At 42.2% G+C, this 24,750-nt stretch overlaps 2 protein-coding genes across 8 annotated transcripts; both read right to left on the bottom strand.

Moving 5' to 3' along the window:
• Window positions 1-135: 135 nt before the first annotated feature.
• Window positions 136-17,135, bottom strand: ppfibp1b (PPFIA binding protein 1b). Of its 7 annotated transcripts, none has more exons than XM_061283274.1 (28): window positions 16,925-17,135; window positions 11,980-12,063; window positions 11,683-11,888; window positions 10,969-11,058; window positions 10,789-10,902; window positions 10,558-10,689; window positions 10,232-10,324; window positions 9,038-9,130; window positions 7,697-7,814; window positions 7,502-7,534; window positions 6,058-6,119; window positions 5,887-5,971; window positions 5,589-5,710; window positions 5,268-5,365; window positions 5,008-5,068; window positions 4,733-4,904; window positions 4,406-4,438; window positions 3,717-3,858; window positions 3,479-3,610; window positions 3,206-3,356; window positions 2,998-3,109; window positions 2,835-2,923; window positions 2,584-2,706; window positions 2,378-2,503; window positions 2,117-2,305; window positions 1,198-1,362; window positions 1,048-1,113; window positions 136-974 (listed from the first exon to the last, which is right to left on the bottom strand). In XM_061283274.1, the coding sequence occupies exons 2-28, from the start codon at window positions 12,041-12,043 to the stop codon at window positions 891-893; spliced, it is 2,955 nt and encodes a 984-aa protein (XP_061139258.1). In that variant the 5' UTR covers window positions 12,044-12,063; window positions 16,925-17,135; the 3' UTR covers window positions 136-890. The 7 variants fall into 7 exon arrangements, with proteins under 7 accessions (XP_061139258.1, XP_061139257.1, XP_061139259.1 ...); XM_061283273.1 differs by having other exon boundaries at window positions 16,959-17,134; XM_061283275.1 differs by lacking the exon at window positions 4,406-4,438 and having other exon boundaries at window positions 16,959-17,134.
• Window positions 17,136-18,272: 1,137 nt separating this feature from the next.
• Window positions 18,273-24,392, bottom strand: si:ch211-245j22.3 (uncharacterized protein LOC563798 homolog). Its single transcript, XM_061282078.1, has 5 exons — window positions 24,325-24,392; window positions 19,292-19,424; window positions 19,072-19,221; window positions 18,883-18,988; window positions 18,273-18,548 (listed from the first exon to the last, which is right to left on the bottom strand). The coding sequence occupies exons 1-5, from the start codon at window positions 24,390-24,392 to the stop codon at window positions 18,418-18,420; spliced, it is 588 nt and encodes a 195-aa protein (XP_061138062.1). The 3' UTR covers window positions 18,273-18,417.
• Window positions 24,393-24,750: the final 358 nt, after the last annotated feature.

Genomic DNA, 24,750 nt, shown 5'->3' with positions numbered 1-24,750 from the left:
ATACAGATTCGTGCCTTGCAATTGGCTGACAATCCGGCTAGTTTCACCGACAGTTCACCCACAACCCGGAGGACAAACACTTCAATACGTCGAAACAAAAAAAGAAATCTCAAACCCCACAGAGGCACAAACCACTGTGATTTAAATTACTTTATTGATCTTTGAATTAAAAATAGCATGAAGTTATTCATATTCATGTCAGGTCAGTGGATGCATTATATGGCTACTACTGAATATGACAGCTACTTTAAGCAGAAAAGGTAATGAAACAATTTCGATTAGCCAACAATGGAAGTAAGAACAAAAGTGGTGGAGGGAAAAAAAAAAAAAGAAATGTAACAATTATTAATAGTAATGTGTTAGCCATGTATTGATGCAAATGCATGCAGTATACTATTGTTGAAATGTTCAGTGTAATATAAAATATACGACAACTTACTTTTAACTAGAAAGGTACTTTTTTTGTAGAAAAGATAGCAGCTGTCATTTAGAAATATAACTTTATCTCCCCTTGTCAATAACGTTGGGTTGTCACCCACTCAACACTAAGTAGGTCATTTAAAAGAAATGCAATCTTAAAATGGCATAATCTCTTCTCAACTTTGAGTTTGATAAACAACCCCCCATAAACATGCCAGCACATAACTTAGTAGAAAATATTTCCAGAAACCAGCTGGCAGGCAGTGGCGTTGTCCTCAATGTCCTCCCCCTTCTTTTGGCAGTAAAGGAGACACAACGAAATGACTAACATGAGCTTGATGAAGAAGGATATGGCTCATCAGTGAATGGAGCACTAACAAAAAACTGCTGAGCTAAGAGAGCATGCGGGTGGAAATTCTCTGTTGTTTTTTTCATTCACATCAAGACCAGGTCACATGGTGCCGTCAATCTCATGCAGTGGAGTCGTCATCCGTCACGCTGTGGTTTGGGGAGTTGGACATCTCCTTGAAGAACTCGTCTTCTTTCAACATGCTCTGCAAATGGAGAAGATCATATCAATTCGGAATCTGATCCGAGTCCACTGTCAACATTCTTGAGCGTTTGTACCGTTAGGTTCTGGATTCCCTCTGAGAAAGCGCCAATTTGTCTGACAGTTCCCTCTGAGTCGTCCATCTGTTTTACGGAGAGCACAAGTGTCACATAAACATGTAGTAACTGAACAGGTTTGTTTGAAAGATAGAAGTGGTCCAAACTCACATGGTCCAGTCGATCGAGGTCGTCCTCATAGATCTGGAGCTCAAAGCCTTTTTGGAAGCTTCGACCCTTCGGCATCTCCACGTCCATGGGACACACGTACTCCTCGTTTTCCTCCTGCCTTTTCTTCCTCAGACTGCCGAAGTTCCCAAACGACAGCTTCTTCGGCTGGTGTGGTCATTAAAACGGGGGACAGTTATAACGGCGTCCTTCACGGACTTTGACAAACTAACCGAGATTGTTAATTCCTCAGTGATTACATTCCTAATCTGGCACTGATGTAGATGTGCCAACGACAAAGTTACCACAGGTTCACAAAGTGTGGTAAAAGCCCTTAAAGGGCTAATCTCCCTGAGTCACAAGTGTTTGAACACGTCAGAGTCAGAGTCAGAGTCAGCTTTATTGTCAATTCCTTGAATATTGGCGTTTTGCCTGGGTTCATAAAAAGTTACAAAAGTTTTCAAACCGTTTTTCTTGTCTTCTGCCTTTTCTTGTTCAAAATTCTTTTGCGACAAGAAAAACGGTTGTCGACTATTAATACCGTCAGCGAAGGTCTTTGCGACCGTTTGCAACCTTAAACGAACCCTGAAGAAGAAAAAAAACATTCAGGGTGTTCGCAAATCCTCGCTAACAGGGCAAGATCGAATGCCTAAACATGATTTGAAAAAAGTTGCTCATTTTAAACAAGACTGTGTTCCATTTTGTTCCTCATTATATCAGACAGTTACAACTCAACTTTAAGTCCCCGGTGAAGGAGGCCCAGCCCACTAATGGTGTCACCATTAACCATGTTTGTCTTCACAAGTGACCATTAAACACAGATTTGCCCAACGAGCACATAACAAGCCTCAAGAAGCACCAGTTACCAACCAATGAAGAAAATAACCATCAGAAAAAATGCTTACTATAGAAGTGATGTTACCTTGACCTTGGTGGTGGCAGTCAGCAGAGTGTAATCCGGGTTTTCCAGACACTCCTGCTTGAGCTGCTGAGCCTCTGAACCAACGAGCAGGTTGAAATGTGTAGCCAAGTGGCGACGCAGCAGCGTCTTGTTAGGGGGGATGTTCAACAGCAGCGCCATGGTCTCCACGTTAAACCTTGGCTCCAGCACCTTTGAGAAAAACAAAGGCTCTCCAATTCAAGTGATGCGTGCACACGAAATCAATTCAGCACAGCGACTCACCATCAAGCCTCCGTGCACGCCGCTGCCTCTCAGGTTGGGAGCGTATTCGGCCAGATCGGCGGAGCGCAGCCACTCCATGACCCTGTGGTTAGTCCACTGGGAAATCTCCGCTGGGGAAATATTGTTCTGCCGACCCAAGGAAGAAATCCGAATGAAAATGTTGAAGAGTGAACGTGAAGCAGCAGTCGCGTCGACTGGGCAGGCACCTCATCAGACGGTCTGCGGCGCAAGCAGTTGGGCTCATAGTTGTTGAGTCGCAGTACTTGGATGGCTCTTTTGATACTGAGGTGGTGCAGGACGCTTCCCACTTTCATAGAAAGCAGGTCATCCTGAAGGAAAAACACACTAATGATTAACAACAAGAAATGATTCTCAAAATACCATTTAAAAAAACAAGTGAGCAAAAAGAACTTGAGTAGCATTTTTTTTGCAGGTGCCCACTATCAAAACCACTCACCACAGTCATGTAGTGCAACATGCGGCCATCTACTCGTCCCTCATCAAACTGGGTCTTATACTGTGGCAGCCCAATGTCATCCAGCCACCCTGAGGAGATGAGCAGAACCAATCAGTGAAATTGGGATTTTCCAAGCGTAGCCCAGAGAACAGCTGCGACTTACTGGTCACCCAGTTGTAGTCCAGCTTTCCCTTGTTGTCCTCTTCCTCCGAGCCCAAAGCCTGCAGAGCCAGCTGCAGCTTCTTCCGGTGTAGCGGGTGTTTGATGCCCAGCTCCTGGCGTGGCAAAAGTGATTCGACATGTATTAACCATTTGTTGTGACTTTTAATAGGTTGAAAGGCAACCTCTGTTCTAATTTCTCTCTCTCTTACCCTTTCCAGGTCGTGTTGGGACGCATGAAGTAACGTCTGTCCAGAAGAGACCCACACACGTGCCATGTTCACGTAAAGACCAAGACCTTGCTCTTGCAGCCACTCACACACTTGGTCCTTGGACCAGCGTGCGAAGGGAGCGTCCACATCACTAAGAAAGTCCCAAAGCAGCTTGTTAGAATCAAACTGAATAAGGCAACAACATGTATTATGTCAAGAGGCTTCAAAATAAGAAAGCTCGATTGCGAACGTGATTACGAATCAAACGCTTACTTGTTGACTCGCTGGAAATCACGAGACCAACCCAGTCTGGGTCCAGCTGTGGCTCGGACTCCCCCCCTCTTAAAATCTCCAACTGGCGGGTTGTCATCCAGGGTGAACGTTGTGGACTGGCTTCTCTTAAGCCTTAAAATAAGAGTTGATATGCCTTTTGAATATAAGCCAGTCTGAATCTTGAACATGACAGCATTTAAAGTTCAACGTCGTGTCATAATAATAACAATCCACTCACCTGCCAAATAGCTTCTTAATTCCTTTAGACTTCTTCTTTCCCTCTGGTGAGGTGGAGAGCGTGTGAGTGCTGTCACTGTTAGGCGACCTCTGCGGCATTCCAGCCAAATCTAGGTGATCGGTGCCTTGGTGTTCAGTGTCAGCTGTGCAGACAAAATGGACACAAAACATTACTGGCATGATGAGAATCCCATTGCGCGTCTTTGCGGAGCCAGAAAGCAGCCGGACGGACAGGTGACGACTCCTATGGAGACGTGGCGTTCAAAAGCAGAACTGTTTCCATGCGGAATGGTGCATGCAGACTAAAACATTCAACAACAACAAAAAACAATTCATGCTCTTTTTTTTTTCTTCTTCCACTAAATGAAGCAGAGCTAAGAGGTTTGGTTGCAAATGGAGAAACGTGGCAGGTTCGTTCGGATGCGTAGATCCTTTCGGTTGGATAAACGTTTGTGTTTGGGGGTGGCTGTGGAGCGAAAGAAAAGAAATGCATGCAGGCATATCAGCATACACAACCCCACTGTTATGTCTCAGACAGCCAAAGTGTGACTAATGACGAGAGTTTTGCCGTTAGGACACTGCAGCTGCTAAAACGTGAGCCGAGCGATGAGTTGAGAAAAGGCGGCGTTATACAACAACAAAAGTCGTTTCTTCAGTCCTTCCTGTAATGACCGCTGGGCTATACTGTACCTAGCATAGGCGCGCTTGCACTGCGGTTGCGATCTTCATGTGTCACATACACACACAAAACATCACAGGTGCCCAACAGAAAGAAAAAACAAAACAGACAAAATTCATGATTGAAAACCCAAAAGATTGAAGAGGGATTAACTCCTAAATAGGAATTCACATACAAAGGTCACGCGACACCACACAAGCAGACTTGCATAATCAAATGAGAACCACAGTTTGCAGCAAATGATGGCCTTGTGCGGTTTATCCCATGGGTGTGTCTGTGTTCTAAAAAAGCTCCATGGCGGAAGAGAAAACTACATTTTCAGTCCCCTTAGCGCGTACCAAGATTCTGGGAGACTCCGGTCTTCTTGCCGCCACGCAACTTGAAGAAGCCCTTCCCAAAAGACGAGCGGGCCTTTTTGGACCCGAAGCTGTCGTCCTCCGTGGTGATGAGCGAGGCTGCGGTAGAACTCGGTGATGGCTTCTCACCCGTTTGAATGTCTTCGCGTGTGTTCTGGATGGGAACGCACATTATTTGGAATGTCACAATGTAGTTGGTCGGGATAGTAAACAAAGAACCGTCGACCAATTATTCTTTTCAGCAAAGTCAATCTTACCTTCTCATTTTTGCTTCTTTCAACATGTTGATGGCTGACAGGCTGACTTGTATCTTGGCTGCTGTAATGTTGAGATCAGAATTGCAGGGTTTGAGTTGAGCTTTGCGAGTTTGTCTGCAAATTTGGGTGTCGAGAGACGCACGGAAAATGCGCATGGGGAAAATGAAATGTAGAAAAATCCCTCTTGGTTGCCGGCATAACTCAAAGCCTATACAAGAAATATCTTTTTTTGCGGGGATGATATTTTTCAAAGGATCTACCTATCTACATCTGTAGCTGCAGACTCTGTGGCTTGCTCAGGATCGGAAGTGCTGGATGAGGGTGAACCATCTTCACACAGTCCATTGAGGATCTCCAGCTGCACAGAAGATGAAGACAAGATAAACACAAGACACACACAGAACCCAAAGTAGTATACACTGGTTAGACCAACGTCCTTTCAAGGACTCTTCCCGCATTAAGTACACGCAGAGAACTGACATAAGAAATGATTCAGTTAATTGGATGTCAACATGTCAGCTGAAGGTGCGATGTGCGTGTGTGTGACAGTGTTTTAAATTGGTCACATGGTGCTGGCAAACCTCATCTGCGTTCTTTTGCTCATCACCATCTGTAAGCTGGTTTGTGTCTCCAGACAAATGGCTGGACGACAAGCATGAAGCATCAGCGTGAGACACCACGTTCACGTTCCCATTAGGATTCTCTGTAAATCAATGAAAACAAATACGACGAGAAGACCAAATGAGATGACGCAATAATTGCTAACAATAACCCCCATCACACACTATTGTCTCCAAACATAAGACAATAATCAATATAAAGCACTGTCAGTATTTTGCAGACATTATTAGAAGTAATCAATTAAAAGACTTATCCAACCTTTTTTTCCTTGCACTGACATCACCATGTCTTGAACTTTCTTGTACCTCTGCAAGGACTGCTTTAGTTCCTCAATCTTAAGGTCCTGCAAACACGAGTCTTGGTTCAACTGGGCCAAACCTCGGCGTATATTCTCGGAAGGCGAATGAAAGCGATGGCTGGCGACTGTACCTTCTGTTCATTGGCTTCCATCAACGATTCAACTGCTTTCTTCATTCGCTGGACTTCGAAGTCTAGTGAGTAACAAGAGTTATTAGATGTGTGAAAGTTAGCTGGGCAAGCAGAAATAACACAGAGTTTGCAATTATACAACCACAAATCTACCAAAAAAAAAACATTTTTTGGGGGGGTTATTTGTGTACACACATCAGGAGGTCATTGCTGAGAGGGCTGGCTGTTTCCAGAATACTGGGCTCTGTGGAAAGTTGAGGGGAAGGGGAATTTGCGCAAGCAACACGATGGCATCGCAAGGATCTTACCTGGGTTATGGAGAAAAGGAACTGTAGCTGCAGTCCTCTTTACAGATGAAGGGTAGATTTTCCTCTTTAATTAATTCTAACTTATGGGAGTTCTGAGCGAATTTTATGTGCTTTTGTCAGGTGACAAGCATTACTATACATTGGAAGAAGAAGAAACTGCCTTCATTTTTCGTCAGGATTTAATATCACTCACTCATAAAAAATTGACATTTTGAAAAAACTAAAATTATTAAATTGCGATTTTATTCAAACATTAATGCAACTTATCGACCTAAACTGTAAATTATCTGCTTGAATTCCACTCAAATATTTTGAACCTGTTTGCACAACTCTGTAAATGCAATATTTTTGGAAGTACATTCAAATCTGTATTCTATTGGAAAATATTATGCTCAAGTGATTAAAAGAAATTAAAACCAATGTTGATCAACTCAGGAAATACTTTTAAATATGACTAATAATACTTTGAATATTTTTGGAAGGACCTTCAAATCTGTATTCTATTGGAAAATATTAAGTTATTATGCTCAAGTGACTAAAATAACAAATGTCGATCAGCAGATGAATTCCAATGATTGTTTTCTGCATGCGATTAAATGGGCGAGCGTCAGTGGCAGACGAGTTACAGTGTTGAATGAACACATGAAAGATCAGTGAAGAAAAGGAACAAATATGGACACGTTCAAACAACGTCGCACACCGCTGGGCACGACAGCAACGGTGGTTAGCGGGCCGCACATTGGTCACTGGTGTGAGCAAGAAATGTTTACAGGAGTTCCAGAGGAGTGGAAGGGGGGGGTGTCAGGGTTACTGGGGTTGAGGCAGAGGGATGAGTGAACAGCCTGAAAGGTTACAAACACATTTCATTCCTCATTCTGGTCAAAAGCACAAAGCAAACCGGCCTTGTTGCTTCTGCAGCTTAAATGTTAAAAACAGTGGATAATGTTGGTTTGCTTCGGTTTAAATCCTTAGAAACAACATAGTTTGTGGGCGTTTGCCATGTTCTCAGGGCACCTATTAGCGCTCTGATGGGCAAACACAGTAATGGACAAGCAGAGTTCACATGGCTCATGCTCGTTCATGCAAACAGGAGTTGAGATGGGTGCAATAATGAACAGAAGCATAAACCCTCTTACGTTTCTCTTTCAGCCTCTTTCTAAGAGTTTCATCTGGATGAGAGAATAAAAAGGAACAACATGGGGAAAACAAAACACAATCTGCAGTCAGTCGTGACTTCTATCAAAGAGGGACCCCATTGCCTCGGCGATTCAATGACCTGACGTAAGTTAACGCCATGCGTGCTCACATTCAGACGAAATCATGTGTCCCACCTCTCTCTGCAGGATCTGCACTGTGTGAGGCCAAGGCTTTGAAGCCCACCTCATCCGGTAGTTTGCCCTTCTCTCCGTCTTTGCCCTCCAACTGCCTTCTCAGCATGACAAGCTCCTCCTGTCAAACGCAGGAGACATGTGATGACATATCCTTCTCAAAGACACCCTGCCTAACCTCACACCAAAGCACAACACAAAAAGATTCACAGATGCTCAGGTGGCCAACGGGCAAGCAGACCACACCTAGGGTGTGTGTCTCTCATCAATCTTATTTGCAAACCTCTTTCCTCCTTGATGCTTTGGCCACGTTCCGCTAGATGTTTTTATTCCAACATATTATTGGGACTCTCAAGTATTTAAAGAAGGAATCAACCCCGACAAATTTCCTTGTAATATTATGTTCTGAGCAGCCAAACTAGTCAAAATAGTGTTCGGGTTCATGGTTTTTTTTGGAATATGAAAATAAATGTGCAAAATCCACCAGTTTTTTTTTTTTTTTTAATCATCTCAGGGGGCGGCCATTTTGCCACCCGCTGTCAACTGAAAATGACATCACAGTTGCCAGTACTCAGGTCACATCCAATCACAGCTCGCCAGTTTTCTGAAGCTGAGTCTTAATCGGTTGTGACTTGAGACAGGGCAACTGTGATATAATTTCTAGTCGACAGGAAGTGGCAAAATGGCCACCCGCTGAGCTGGATAAAAATGGGCGAAATTTGTTGCTTAAGTCTTATTCCACAAATGTAATAGTTTTCAGAACGTCGTGTTTAGACGAGTGGGGGCACATATTACCTATTACTGTAAAGAAAATTTATGGCTGACTTCCTCTTTAAATGTGCATCGAGGATCAAGGAGGTTCCACCAAGGCAAGACATCTCATAAGTTATCACATTTCTCCCTTCTGGGAGGATTTCCTCAACTCCTTGATTGATTGTCTGGGTGGGAGGATGACCTTAGGACTTCAGAGAAGCTTGCAAGTAAGAAAAAGAGAGACACCCCTGCTCTGGAAGTAATGTGTGTGGGGTGGGAGCAGTAAGCACTGAGTGGAGTCAGCTAAAAGAGGATAAAAATACAGCACACATTATAAACAAATATTAGGAGTAGGAAGCAAGCATGTAAAAAAAAATGAATGCGAGGGAGGGTTTAGCTTTCTTTAATTGGTGTCTGTAGTCTTCATTTCTAATGGTACTTTTTGGTTAAAACAAAGCTTAAAAAACGTATGCAAGGCAACTGAATCTCTTTGGCATCCTTTAAAAATAAAACAAGAGGTGGAGCTGAAGGAAGGGAGAGGCCAAACCAATAATCATACAGCAGACAACAGTGATCTTGTAAAAGGCCGACCTTCAGAGCCTGCAGTTTGTGCTCCTTCCTCTGTTTCTCATACTGCATCTGGCCCATTTTGATTTTCTGGCTAGAAAGCTTGGCCATTAAAGACTAGCAGTAGGGAGGAAGAACCGACACAATGAGAGAAAATGTGCAAGAATGTTAAAGTAAAAGTGACACACTTTCCAGACAGTGGTATTGGGACACACACCTTGAGGTGTAGCAGACGATCAGGTGTTTAAGCTAAACCCCTGAAAATTATTTCTTCTTCTGACTTTGTAAGAATAATACGGGGAAAACCTAGCATGACTTGGCATACAGAGTAAATCACGTCTGAAGAACTTCTGAGCCCATAGTAACTCCACAAGTTTAGCAGCTTTCAGTCCCAGTACCTTTGTCCATATCAGGGATGGGCATTCCAAAGCAATACATTGATTTTGGATTATTAAATATTGTTAGAATTTCATTGATACACCAACTCAACTTGGTTTTGTCAAAGTATTGCTGTAGCTCGTATAAATATGGAGGCATATTTTGGCCAAATGGGTGACAAAGCAAATTTTGAGCATCTGTGTTTATTGGTTTGGTTTTAATTGCATTAAACAAACATTTGCTGGAATAATGATTTGCCATCTGAATTAATATGAGGAAATATGTTTAAATGCCTAAACAATACACTGTATTGTTGTACTATACTTGAATTAGTAATTGCATAAAGTGCACAAAAAAACCCCCAATGATGTGTGATGGTCTAAACATCAACTATCTTTACACAAGCAATTGTTTCTACACCTAAATCACGATTTTACACGGACTTTGGGGTACGGAATTTGGGAATTGTGTTAACCACAAAAGCACGTAGTATAGAAAGGCATGATTTAGTTGTATTGGGTACACCCCAATTCTAGCCATATAGAAACATAGAAGTTACTTGTTAAAGCCTTATGCTGTGTTCCAGTTCAGAACATATAAAATAAATAAAATTTAAAGCATTTAGGTGGTGTTACGATTTGTAACAGTTGTGCACATTGCTCAGTGATCTAGGTAGTGCAAGATTATTTGTATACTTCTTTCTGGAACACAAAAGAAAAAACTGTTGTTTAATCTCATCATTTGAAGTGATGGATTACAGTTTGCCTTTGACGAGGTTTTACTGGACATTGACTACAGAGAATTTTTAAAAACGATGTGAGTTTCAATAGAACAGCTCACCTTTGTTGTTTTCAGTTTCTTTTCGTACTGCTGCTTTTCGCTCTCCATTTCCGTCAACCTGTACCGCAGTTCGTTCATCTCCAGAATTAAATCCTGAAAGAGAAAACTTCAATAAAGTGATTCTTTCAAGGACTGCGAATAGCTATGTTAATCAGAGACAGAAATGCAGACACACATTTTTCAGCTGGATGATCATTTCCCAGAGCAAATGGCATTAAGCTCCAACAAGCTCAAATTGCAGTGTAAAAAATGCAAATAATGTAATGTAAAAAAGAGTGACTAGGAAAATACGTGACGCAAAGACTGTGGCACATTTGCCTGCATACCTCACTGTCCCGAAATCGTTCATCAAAGTCCAGTCTGTCTTTCTGTATGGAATTCAGTTTCAACTTTAGATTGGACAATTCAGTTACCAGCTCCAGCTTTTGGGTCTCAAGCGCTGTTCGGCACATAAGTTCCTGTCATGAAAAAATGTCAGTATTGGCAAAAATGGCAGATGACAAGGGTAGCGGAAAACAACCACGATCAATACTTTTGACTGTCTAAAGCTGACTGACCTGTTGTAGCATTTCCTCAGTGGCGTTGAGCTTCTCTCGGTGTTCATCCAAGCACAAGTCGAGGTCCCGAATCTTTTCTCCCTGAGCGTCCACCTGGTCCGTTAGCACGCTGACCTGTGTGCAAGACGACGTCAGTCTCCTTCGAAAATCATTTTGTGTGTCTGTGCCCCCTGGCCTTACCTGAAGCACCAGGGACTCCTTATCACTCTCGATTCGAGTAAGCCTTTCCTGATAGTGGTCCCCCGCTCCCACAGAGAGGTGCCCGTTGGACTACGATGACAGGACACAGCATGGATAAGTTCACTGTAGAGGGATATTAATTGGGAATGTTCTAACAATATGAAATGTTTTGTTCCTCCATGGCAGAAGGGAAGGCTCATGGTTAGACTGCCAACACAGGGTGAATTACATCATGACACAAAATCTGTGGCGTCTAGCTGGCAGTGGGCCATCCATTTCCCAAACCCAATTTTGGTCCCACAGGATCAGCATTTTTTCTTCTGACAAAAGACAACAGTTCACGCATTCCAAAGGAAATCCGCAAACAAGGCAGTCATGTTTCCACTTAGCAAACAATTTTGTTGTCGCCTCTACCAATTGATGCCTGCTTTTCTGGATTAAGCAACGTTAGCAGCAATAAAATGCAAACCTGCAGAATTAAGCTAGAGAAAGCAAATAAAGAAACCTAAACAAGCATCCATATTGCCGTCAAATTCCAACACAATACCATATGTTCCCTGTTTGTCTTTAGCAATAACACATCATTAAAATGCCTCTAAAATGAATGTATGGCATCATGCAGTACATAAGCCATTTGACATGAAATAATTATTTTATGTGGCGAAGAATAAGATACTCTGACGAACATCTTATGCTTGAATTGGAGGCACTCACCATACGACCTTGGAGCCACTCGACAAGACTTTCAGCTGTGGAGTCGGGGATCTGGCAGCGAAGACTGGTCCGTCCATCATTATCCAGCAACTCCAGAATGCCTCGGAGGTCTTCCAAAAGGTGAAGAGCTCGTAAATTGCCAATGAAAGGTGAGCTGGGTGACTGACAGTCATACAACCCGTTGGAGTAGTCAAGAGCCTTGGACCCTAGAGCAAAAAAAAGAAATAACAGAATATGGGAGTGATAATAATAAATAGAATAGTAATAAAGGCCTTCTGATTATGGACAGACACAAACCTGCTATAATGCCATCCATCTGCTCAAGAGCAGCTGCCAACATGTCGCTGGCATCCGCCATCATCTTCAGACGCTACAGAAAAACTGGAAAGAGACAATAACAATTGTGAATGGAAAACCTAGAAGGAATGTGTTTATGGATGTTTGAAATTTGAACTATTAAGTGAATTGACTCTTTTGCTAGGTAGGAGAAAATACAACAGGAAGAGGTTCAAGTTCCCTGGACTTAAATATGACAGCACTACCAAATGAAGACAAAATACAAGTTCAGAAAACTTGAGTCCTGAATAAACTTTGACTATGCCAAAAGGATTCAATATTGATTGTAACAAGATAAAATGCTTGGGCATAAAATTAACTTCAAATTAACTGGTCAATGAAGCCCTTGTGAATATCAGTGAGACAATTTGCCAAGAATTTTGGCTCAATGACTTTCCGCTTAAATTTGTTTGCGAGTGAAGTCAAGATGCATTTCGGGATCCCAGTATTGGAAAATAGGCTCCATGTGGATTCTTTTCTCCTGGTTAATCAAAAGGTATTATGATCATGCAAGGAGAAGTACTAGTAATACGTATTTCTAACCTTAAAGGAAAAGTTGCAGTCATTTAATCCTCAAAATGCCTTTGACACATACAAACTCTCTTTTTTTAAACGGCTGCCTCACATCCTGGGAGTGGCCAACATTGGACACATTTTTAAACTTGATGCAAACCACCCACAGCACTGTTATTTGAGCATTCCTGTGGGCAAATTTTCCACTTCGTGTAAACTAAGCAGCCACTGAAACATACAAAATATGAGCGTTGAGAGAACAGACAAGCCCGCAAAGTCACTACTATGCTTAAGTCATTGGGATTTTCAGTATCTAGGGAGTCTTGTTTTATCTACACGACATTTAACTTTACACAGAACACATCCGTTTTATTCTGCTTTTTTATTTATGAAAGGAAAAAGTATCTAAAAGTTCATGTGAGACCACAAAATGTGAAAAAAGTCACTTCAAAATAGACTAAAGTAGTCATTTGTATTTTCGGTCTGCTCACATTCAGGTTAAAAACCTGCCTCAATGACACGTCAGCCTGCTGATGTCAGCAAGAGATGACAACCCGACTTGGCTCATTTGTTTTCTAGGTTTGGTCAAGTGACAGTTGCAATCTGAGCCTTTAGGGACTGTGATGTCACTTTCGGTTGATTGAAAGTGGCGATACAAGGTACATATAAATGTTAAGCCTCTCTTGCAAGACGTAGAAGGTAATATATGGCACCACTGTGCGCGACTTCAGAAGCACCAGTAACGGAGTCATTTCTCAGTTTTCCCAGAGTGCTTTCTCAGAACCAGTCGGTTCCCAATTAGACTTTTTGAATCTGGACTGAATCAGAATGAATTTATATTTGTGCATTTTATGCCCTGGAAACTTGGAATGATGTCCTGTTTTTCCACAAAAGGATGGAAATTAAACTTGTTTAAAAACAAAAACAAATTTATGGTTTAATCCACAAAATAATCCAAAGATTAAGCATTTATTAAAACAAGAAGAGAACAATTTATGAACACACCATAGGTGTAAATGTGATATGTTTTAAGCATCACGAAAACATAACAAGGCAAGAAAAAGCATATTTACATCTGCCTTCTAGCAAAAATTCTTCCAATACAAGACCGGACACGCTGCTCAGATACGTGTGATCCATGCGTGTGTCACCACTAAATTAGTGTTAAGACCGTGCATGTAGTCATCCTGAGCTGTGCAGGGACCTAGGCTCAAAGAAAGCTTGATTACAGGGAAGCCCAATATGTCTTTAGATCTCGGAACAGTTTCATCCTCGAAAAAAGCTGGAACACAACTAATTTGCCAAATTGTCAGTGTGTCTTGAGAAAATACAATCTGAAGCCTTAACACAATGTAGTGAGTGCCAATCTCGAGTAAGGTCAAATGAAATCCTTTCCTGTACATGGATTCATACTTTATTATTATTTGAAATATTTGTATATATTCTTTTTTTAACCAAGTAGCCTTGAGGAGGATATGTTGTGTAACTCTGTCTATATGTAAATATCCCATCTGTGCAACACATCCATCAAAAGGGACATCTCTCAAAGCGTCAGTCCCCAAAACAAAGTCTTACTGTCTGACCCTCTCAGAGTAGCACCCAGGGCAGGCACAAAGATAGCCATTGTTGCTGCTGGGCTAGCAGGGTGTTTTGACTAAAGAAAAGAAAGAGGGGGGAAAAATGCAGCGGTACATTACACAAGATATGCGGAGAAAAAAACACCTGCCCCCAAACACTGAACCAGAGCGCTTCCAAACCCCGAGTCTTGCCCTAAGGTGAAAAAATCCATGCAATTAAGGAAGACAAGCAGAGAATAAAAAAACTGGTGAGAGAGTAGACCACAACAATGACTGTTTCAATCCATCAGCCCAAATCCCTCCAGGCGGTGAGAAGAGACACACTCAAGACAGCGCAAGTATTCCAGCAATCCAAAGGACAACAATCTTCTATTCCTCAGCCCCTGACTGACCTTGTCTGCACTGCCTCTGTATTAAGGAGAAACGATGATTTTAGGGCGTCTAGTCTAAAAGAAGCCATTCAACTCACTTTCACACTTTTGTGGTCAAAGAGCTAAATCCACTTGAGGTTGGAAAAAGTGCACCAATAAGAACTCAGATGATTGAACTTGTGACATACTTAAAGGACAGGCTAGGCTATTTTTAAGTGACCCGTTCAGTAGGTGCAGTTGTCCAATAATCTCTAAGCTGTTAGTTTGATCCCCACCACCTTGACTTCGAGCAAGATATAGCAGTGCCCTTATTTACTTTTGATGGACACTATACAATGTGAAGTGAAAGGTTAACTTCGTGCATAACGGGGATTCTGAACGCATCAACGTAGTGTTCGTAAAAAGTACATTGTATGATTTTATTCCATCCCTTCATCAGACAACAATGCTGTCTTGCAGACAAGAAGCGAGATGCAAACTGTGTAGTTGCAGTCTACTTGCGGCAGCCGCTAAACAGCAGTCGCCTGCTCTAGGAATAACCTGCAGCTATTTACAACTTAAGCAAGCAGATTGCATCATCACTCATTTTACACAGCAAATCAACAAATGACGTGTGAGTGAGAGATGGATGTAGCGATGAATTATATATAAAAACAGAAAGAAAGAACAGAATAAGGCAGCCATCTTCTGCAAGTCTACCGGCAAAAAGGAAATGGATCATGGTGTGATTCGGAATACCATGTGATTAAAAATGTCTCCCGTCTGTACGTTTGCCAAACATCTTAGCAACCGGGTGTTTACTTTGGAGAGTGGGCCGCATTCCTTACATTTGAACTAACTGTACTCCTCTTGACTTATTTCGGTATTTATTTGACTTTGTGTTTAAATCTACCCCGATTAACTTCAAGCAAAAGTAGCCACTCTTTCACAGTGCACATAGCAAGACGGACAACTATGCTCACATTCACACCATCGTTGTGTAGGAATTGAAACTGCACAGAAAACACGTTATCCTGTGTATGCAATGAATACACACTACTCAGAAACAAGTTAAGGATATTGTGCTTTGGTTGCAATTTCATGATGAACATAAAACGCTTGACCTTTTCTAAACTTTTGACGCACGCGTCCAATTTGTTCAGTGTTTCGGTACATTGTGCACTAGTTCTTTAACAAGGAATTGGACCGCAAAATTCTCAAGAGGTTTTTGAGCCATGAACTGACCAATATATTTTCACTTAAGTCCACTTCTGCGCCTTTGTGTGGCTCTTCAAGCCTCTCTGTATCTGTTTTAACCTGTTGATTACATTGGGGACACTCTTGAGCTCAGTCTCTCCTTCATTCGGAGAACCTCCCGACAAGCCTCACAATAGTGAAATGATGATTAGGTGTCAAAATATAAACTATATGATCAAGAGGACTGTTTGAAAACCAATTGGAATTGAACCAAGTCATCTTTTGGTGACAAGCTCCTTGGCAAAAACAACTTGAGTAAAAAATACAGAAACAGAATAGGTTGCACATGTGCATTTGATAGTTGAGGTCAAATTCAGTTCACATGTAAAGGACACAATGTGTTACAGGTTAATCCTGAAATTTCACCCTAAAGCCAAATATCTCCAACCTGTACGGGAGTAGTGAGGATAAGCGGCATAGAAAATGGATAGACAGCTACGCCCAACCTCGGAAATTATGACACATTTCCTCACAAATCTGAAAAATAAATAACTTATTCGAGAAAAATCCTGAACAAATGTTTCCCCATGGTCATGACCTCCACACACGATGTGCTGTCGATCTAAAGGAGCTAGATTTAGAATCACAGTGGTTTGTTGACATTGTCATTGGAGCAGCTCATTTTCAGACGATTGATATTGTCCAGGGCAATACCGATTGTTATCGTAGGGATGAGCCGATGATCAAATGTCACTGTTTTACAAAAGCGCCAACTCTTTGCTTGTGGAATAGGTAAACACTCAAGGAAATCTCTCCAGACTGCCTCTCTTCTTTCTCAAACAGATGACCTGATATGTGCTAAAGACAGAGGTAGTCATTACCAAGACAGGGGTGGCAGCATTTAAAACCCACACTACAAAGAAATACATACTAACAGACGTCGTTCGTGATCTATACTACATGTGAAATTGCTTTCAATTTAAAATGTTAGGTTATGGAATACACGGGGAGTTCATGGAAAATTGTGACCAAAAAAAAGAAATGTATGAAATGTAAATTGCATTCAATGAACTCTTTCTTTTGGGTTACAGCGATGGCACCGTTACAATCTCGGCTTTGTGGATAGTTGTGGAAAAATAGGAATTCTAGTGGTGCAACTATGTGGAAACGTGGACGAGAAGCCACGCAGTGCGAGCCACGACAGCGAATTATTCCAACTAAAGCGCAGATTTCTTTCTCTCTTTTTTAACACAAAAGTTTAGTGGGTACCTGAAATCATCGCCAAGGGGGCAAAGTCACTCACCAAGACACAGGGCGAAATATTTCACCGTTGACGCTGGTCTAAAAGCTTTACTAAAACCTTAAAGTGTCGGATGGCTTGTTCGTAAACTTCTCCGTGTCCACCAGTGCAGCCGTGGGTCCACATCGCTACGCCATGACGGTCCCGTCACAAGACTGCTGGAAAAGCGGTGACGTCACAGCCGGAGTCCTGAGCGCAGATTGAGGAGTGGTTTAACGTGGGGGCGTGGCCGTCTGAATTCCTGAAACATTCACGTACAGTCCCAAAAGGAGGAAATACTGGATAGGGAAATAAGAAACTCGTAATCTGAGATGATCATTTGTTTGATAACGTTTATTTTTTTCAACAAAAACAAAAAATAAACTATCATACAATTTGATTCGTACAGCTCAGCCATCAACGGTATTTTTTATGTGCTGTTGTACTTTTCAGAGCATATAGTATTTACTTGTATATTTAGTTTGGTGCAACTCTAGTCAGGTACCTGAAATACACATTTAAACAAAAATATTGCAGAATGAAACCTGAATAAGGTTGCGTTAGAGTTTTTGCTTGAGGACATTCTTCTATCTGTGTAGGCTTCTATGCTCACTGTCTGACTTTGATTACAGCTGTACCCCATAGCTCCCACTCTGCGCTTGTATATTTGGTGCAAAAACAAATTCATGTTTGGACGGTGCATCCCATCCATCCATCCATCCATCCATCCATCCATCCATCCATCCATCCATCCATCCATCCATCCATCCATCCATCCATCCATCCATCCATCCATCCATCCATCCATCCATCCATCCATCCATCCATCCATCCATCCGTCCATCCATCATCCGTCCGTCCGTCCGTCCGTCCGTCCATCCATCCAACCATCCATCCATCCATCCATCCATCCATCCATCCATCCATCCATCCATCCATCCATCCATCCATCCGTCCATCCATTTTCTGAATCACTTCTCCTCACAATGTTGCGGGTGTGCTGAAGTCTATGTTAGCTGACTTCTGGTAGTAGGTGGGGGACACCCTGAACTGGTTGCTAGCCAATTGCAGGGCACACATAGACAGACCATCCACAGACACGCTCAGACCTATGGGCAATATGTAGGCACGTGGGAGAACATGCAAAGGCAACATGCAAACCGTGCCGCCCACGTTGCATCCCATTTTTACAAAACATTATCTGCACACAATGCTAGAATGCATAAGATTAGCTACTATATTATTATTGTTGGATCATCTCTTCAAACAAGCAAACAAATAATAAATATTATAAATATACATTATCTAAAATCTTAACACATATGCAAACCACCATCAACACAGAAATGTACGCAGGCATCACTGCCTCAGCTGTCTCATTTATAGCTTTATACTAAGCTTAATAATGTGAAAGAAACTTTTTTCTAGAGATTTCGATCAAGAAGTTTGAATCAAGAATTGACACAAGAAGTTTCAATCAATCCTAGACTCCCATTGCCAAGTCCCTCTTCGGGGCCCTCTCTACCCTCACGGTGCAGGGATCACATTCCAGCATCTTTCTGATCCAGTCATCATCCAACGCTCCCTCTATGAACTCCTCCACGCTGATGACGGCTACAGGCAAAACAAGGACGGGCAAAGATGACACCAAAACAAGCAGATAACAGGATATACCAATGTTTGCAAATGTTTTCTTGCAGACGTAACAACAAGAGAGTGTGAAAGTGTGGAGGCCCTCTTAGTTCCAGCTGATGAAAAGTCAGAATTGGATATTTTTCAACATGCCTATCTGGCCACCCAACTTATTTCATTTGAGTTGCGCAGGTTATAAAATGGTGCGAAACGTTTTGAAAGAATTTACGTGGCATTTCAACGAGAAGGGGTTTGTAGACTTTTCAGTATATCCACTCTAGGAACAGTAAAAAGATTGGAAAATAAATGTTCTCACCATTTTTGTCTTTGTCTAATCTCAAAAATAGCTGGTCAGTGCATTCTTCAGCTGTTAGGGAGTTCGGTTCATTTAAATCCACTGCTTCATTCATTTTATAAACAGCCTGGGAACATATGGAGAACACAAACTAGGTGATGTCAGGAATGACGCGTCAAACACAAACAGAAAAAACTCGTACAGACACACCTGCATAATGCCCAGCATCTCCTCCCTTTTGATGGCACCATCTCCATCTTTGTCAAATAGCTTGAAGGACCAACGCAGCCTCTCCACTGCCGAGCCTTCAACGAGCATACTGATGGCCATGACGTACTCCCTGAAATCTACTAACCCATCCTGGAACAATCGGTGCTCTTTTTTTATGACAGCTTTGTGCTCACGATTGTATTCAGTGTACATTTCTTACCTCATTTTTGTCCAGTGTGCGGAATATCTCTTCTGCATACTCAGCTGACTGCATGCCCACTGTTACATTACAGAAATGCCTTTGAAACTCGTGGAGAGTAATGAGTCCACTTGGGCATTCATGAATAAACATTCTGCCGCAACACAAGGAAGATACGTTTTCATTATTTGTCATGTGATGTTGACGTTTTAAAAAAATAACATCCCAATCTAAGAAATGATGTAATAAAATATGTGTTTAGGTTTTAGAACCACTGTAATTTTTTCAGCTAAGAGATATGTATTGATTTGCAGGATTAAAATCGATTACATAAAAATCTGGCCAGAGTCTGAATAAGTTTAACTTTGGAATTGTTTGGCATGAAGCAAGGAAATTCTATACAATAAATTGGATGTCAAATTAATGAGGGGAAACACGTCCGAGATTAATGCAGGCAGAGTACGTGTGCTGGAAATCTTGACTAAATCCTGCAGATGAGTGCTCAGATATAAGTCAAATGATTTTGAACCACTTTTTCCCTAAAATGACTCACATTCATGTCTTCAGATAGTTTGTCAAGTCAAGTCAAGTCAAGTTTATTTGTATAGCCCTAAATCACAAGCAGTCTCAAAGGGCTTCACATAGACAGAAATTGACAATTATTCTCAAAGCATCCCCTGATCTTAAGCTCCCAAAAGGGCAAGGAAAAACTTAAAAACCCCTAGCAGGGGGAAAATGAGAAACCTTGAGAAGGGACCACAGATGGAAGGATCCCCCTTTCAGGATCACCAGGTTGAAATGGATGCAGAGAGGGCACAAATGATACAACATGAAAATCAATTAAATAAAAAGTGGATGTCCATGTCACAGCAGAGGGCTGCCGAAAGGAGCCCTCAATTGTCCTGGCAGTGCTCTTCGAGGAGGTTGAGCTGCAGTTCCCCTATCCTGAATTGGCCACGAGAATCCAGATAGCCGCTGTCAGCATGGGTACCACCTAACCACCTCCCCGGCCGGGGAGGGGGGAGGGAGGGGGTGGAGAGGGAGAGAAAACAAACTCCAGCCGAATCGGCCACTACAGGTTAGTTAAAGGCCATGTCATAGAAATGTGTCTTTAAACGTGTCTTAAATGTTTCTACTGAGGTAGCAGTCCTAATATCCATTGGTAGGGCATTCCAAAGCTCTGGAGCCCGAATAGAAAATGCTCTAGAGCCTGCAGACATTTTCTTAGCCCTCGGTGTCGCTAAAAGGGTAGCGTTTTGCGAACGAAGGTTACGAGACGGAACATAAGGAACAACTAGGTCGACGAGATATGAAGGCGCTAAGCCATGCAGCGATTTATAGGTTAATAGAAGAACCTTGAAGTCACATCTTAAATGGACCGGAAGCCAATGTAAGTTGGCTAGTATTGGGGTAATGTGATCAAATTTTCTTGTCCGAGAGAGCAGCCTTGCAGCGGCATTTTGTACTAACTGTAGACTTTTGATGCGGGACTTAGGAAGACCCGAAAATAGTACATTACAGTAGTCCAGGCGCGACGTGACGAACGCATGTATAATAGTTTCCGCATCACCGGTCGAAAGGATCGGACGAATCTTTGCAATATTACGAAGGTGAAAAAACGCAATTCTGGTTATATTCTTAATGTGCTTTTGAAAGGAGAGAGTTTGGTCAAATATTACCCCGAGATTAGTTACAGTATCGCTTTGAGTGATAGTACGGTTATCTATAGTTATAGCGGTTTCCTTGAATAAGTGTTGATAACGAGCTGGACCAATTATCAACATCTCAGTTTTATCTGGGTTAAGACGAAGGAAGTTGAGAGACATCCATTGCTTGATCTCCGCAAGGCACTTCTCAAGATTACAACAATCCCGCGGATCTGTCATCGATAACGGCATATATAATTGGGTGTCATCCGCATAGCATTGAAAACTAATATTATATTTACGTATTATGTCCCCAAGCGGAATCATATAAATATTAAAAAGAATTGGTCCGAGAACCGATCCCTGTGGGACACCACATGTAACATTATAGAGCTCCGAGGACGCATTGCCATGGACCACTCGGTGCGTCCTGTTTGATAGATAGGAATGGAACCAGCCTAGTGCTGACCCTGAAATACCAACACAACTTTTAAGACGCCCTAATAAAATATCGAAGTCTACAGTGTCGAAGGCAGCACTAAGATCGAGTAGTAACAGTACAGACGAAATGTTTGAATCCATAGCTACGAGGAGATCATTAGTCACTTTCGCAAGTGCTGTCTCAGTGGAATGATTAGCTCTAAAACCAGACTGAAAAGTGTCGTATCGATTATTGGCGACCATGTAATCAATAAGCTGCTGCGCTACTACTTTTTCAAGAAGTTTTGCTATGAATGGGAGGTTTGAAACTGGCCTATAATTACTGAGACAGTCCGGGTCAAGATTTGGTCGCTTAAGTAACGGTTTAATGATAGCGGTTTTAAAGGCTGTTGGCACTATCCCAGAGGAGACAGACAGATTGATTATATTTAAGACGGACGGTCCTAAAATTTGAAATAATTCTTTAAGTAGTTTGGCTGGAAGAGGGTCGAGTAAACATGTTGTTTGTTTAGCCGCACTAACAATTTGTGTAAGCCTTTCAAGAGACACGCTTTTAAAAGTTGAGAGGGTTGTTGCATGATCATCAGCGTTGGTAAACGGCGTGCTCGACCGAGCGATTGGAATGCTATTCTTGATCTCATCCCTAATGGATTCAATCTTTTGAGCAAAAAATTTCATGAACTCGTCAGCTGAGTGGAAGGAACTATCGGAGGTCGGCTGGCGCAGAGTCAGCTTTGCCACTGTATCAAATAGGTGTTTCGGATTGTTTTTATTGAGATTAATAACTTGCGAAAAATATCGAGTTTTTGCTAAGATAAGCGCATCTTTATATTTCAGGAGGCTATCCTGCCATGCCTGATGGAAAACCTCAAGTTTGGTTAGACGCCATCTGCGCTCATGCTTTCTACATAATTGCTTAAGCGTACGCGTTTCATCTGTGAACCATGGAGTAGGCACTCTACGGCGAGTTTTCAGACGTAACGGCGCCACAGAGTCAATGGCATTTAACAATGTCGCATTGAATTCATTCGTAAGATTATCAATAGAGTCGGCGTATGTGAGAAAATTAGTGGTTGCCGGCGACAGTATTTCAGATAGCGCAGTTGCAGTCATAGAGTTGAAATGACGGCTCCTATAATGCTGATTGCTCTCTTGTCTTTGACAAGGAACTATAATTTCAAACTTTATTAAGTAATGATCAGACAAAACAGTAGTGTATGGCAGTACTGCTATATTTGAGGTTGCAAGTCCTCGGGATAATACCAGATCTATGGTATTTCCATTCTTATGCGTTGCTGCCTGTACAGCTTGCGTAAAACCAAAGGTATCAGTTAAAGTCTGAAACGCCGAAGTAAGTGGCTCTGACGGTAAATTCATGTGGATGTTGAAATCGCCCATGATAATTATATTATCCGCATTGGTTACGAGATCAGCCACAAATTCTGAAAATTCATCCAGGAAGCCAGAGTAAGCCCCGGGTGGACGGTAAATAACAACAAGATAAAATGACGGTAAAGCGGTGGATCGGACAATGAGAACCTCAAATGTTTTAAATACGTTGATCGAACGAGGCCTAAAACTAAGCTCGGAATTCGAGATGAGGGCGACACCCCCACCCTTTTTTCGAGGACGCGCCACATGCGAGCTCACAAAATTTGGAGGCGAGGCCTCATTAAGCGGCATCAGTTCATTAGGTTTTAACCAGGTCTCGCAGAGACCAAAAGCGTTTAGATTATGTTCTGTGATGAGATCATTAACGAGAATGGCTTTCGTATGAAGCGATCTAATATTCATAAAACCAAGTTTAAGTGTAATTGGTCGATCCGGGTGCGTATTTATCGAAGGATATTTATACGAAATGCGAGTAAGATTGTGTTCTCTAAGCCTGACATCACCTCTCAAATGTTTGTTAGCGCGGTGGGCTGATACGACCGTGGGAATCTGATAGTAAATATTTGTTACACGTGTAGAATTATCTGAAACCGGCACCGTTTCCTCAGCAAAACCGGTCGGGGTGGAATGATTGGATTTGTCTACTACCCCAGTAGAAAGTGCGTTTATGTGTACTGTCGCACTATTCAAACTATCACGCTCTAGTCTACACAAGGAGCTATGTGCATGCTGGGAGTCTAGCCTAGCGCTAGTTAACTTTATCTTAACAGACTCCAAACCCATCCTGACAGGTGGTCTAATCACCTGTGACCCGGCCTGCTCTAAAGTGACCTGTCATGTGTGGCTCAAACAGTAATCTATATTCCTAGAAAGAGTGAAGGCGCCTTCACGGTTAGGGTGAAGGCCGTCCTTCCTCAGCAGGTCGGGGCGGCCCCAGAAGGAAGGCCAGTTATCTATGAAATACAGTCCCTGCTTCTTACAGAACCCAGCCATCCATCGATTAAGGGAGACTAATCTACTAAGCCTCTCATCAGTGCCTCTCCCAGGCAGGGGGCCAGAGACAAATACTCGATGCCGACTCATCTTTCTAGCGAGATCACAAGTCCTCGCTATGTTTCTCTTTGTGATCTCCGACTGCCTCATCCTAACATCATTGGAGCCGACGTGTATCACTATGTCCGAGTAGCTAGTGTTGATGGAACTACGCTGTTGACTAGACCTATTGCGAGTCAGCTCCCTAAGATTAGCTTCTATGTCGGGTGCTCTGCCCCCAGGAATACACATTACCGTGGCTGGATTTGTAAGCGTAATATTTCGGGTAATGGAGTCACCTATGACCAAAGTGCGAGGGCCAGTAGACCGAGATGACTTTGGACGGCTATGCGTCTTACCTGGTTTGATTTCCTCTTAAATAATTAAATCAACCCTAAATGTTACAAAAGATTTTAGTCATCAGGGAAGTGCTGCATTTTGTTAAGCGAAAAAAAGGCAAGCTGGTGGTAACACACTTTCTTGCACTCTTAAATTCCTAATCATGATATATACATTCAAAAGCACAAATGAAATAGACATTACCTGGACCATTCGTAGAGCTCAGTAATATTCTTTTCTTTCCAGTGAGACATGCTTGCAGCCTGCCCCATTCTGTGGAGCAATCAATCTGAGTTGAGCCTTCACTTCTAAACAACAAACAAATCCCAGCTTAGCATTGCCTGACGAGAGTGCATCTGAAATTTACTCAAAGCTGATCACCCCAGTGGGTACGGTCAGACTTTGTAGAGATAGGATGGAGAAAAAAAAATCCTTACCACTATTCAGATAGTGGAGCGATTTGTGGAGCGTACGACTACATACTTGTCCTCTGAATAGATGAATAAATACATTTGCAAGCCCCAATTTGAAGGTTTGTATTTGCAAACAAACAAACAAACAAACAAACAAACAAACAACCAACCAACCAACCAACCAAACAACCAAACAAACCAGTATCGTTTCCTTTCA

This window comes from Syngnathus typhle, linkage group LG7 (genome assembly GCF_033458585.1).
Source record: "Syngnathus typhle isolate RoL2023-S1 ecotype Sweden linkage group LG7, RoL_Styp_1.0, whole genome shotgun sequence".
Taxonomy (NCBI): Eukaryota; Metazoa; Chordata; class Actinopteri; order Syngnathiformes; family Syngnathidae; genus Syngnathus; species Syngnathus typhle.
The sequence above is the reverse complement of the archived record's forward strand: the minus strand, read 5'-3'. Positions and strand labels throughout refer to the sequence as shown.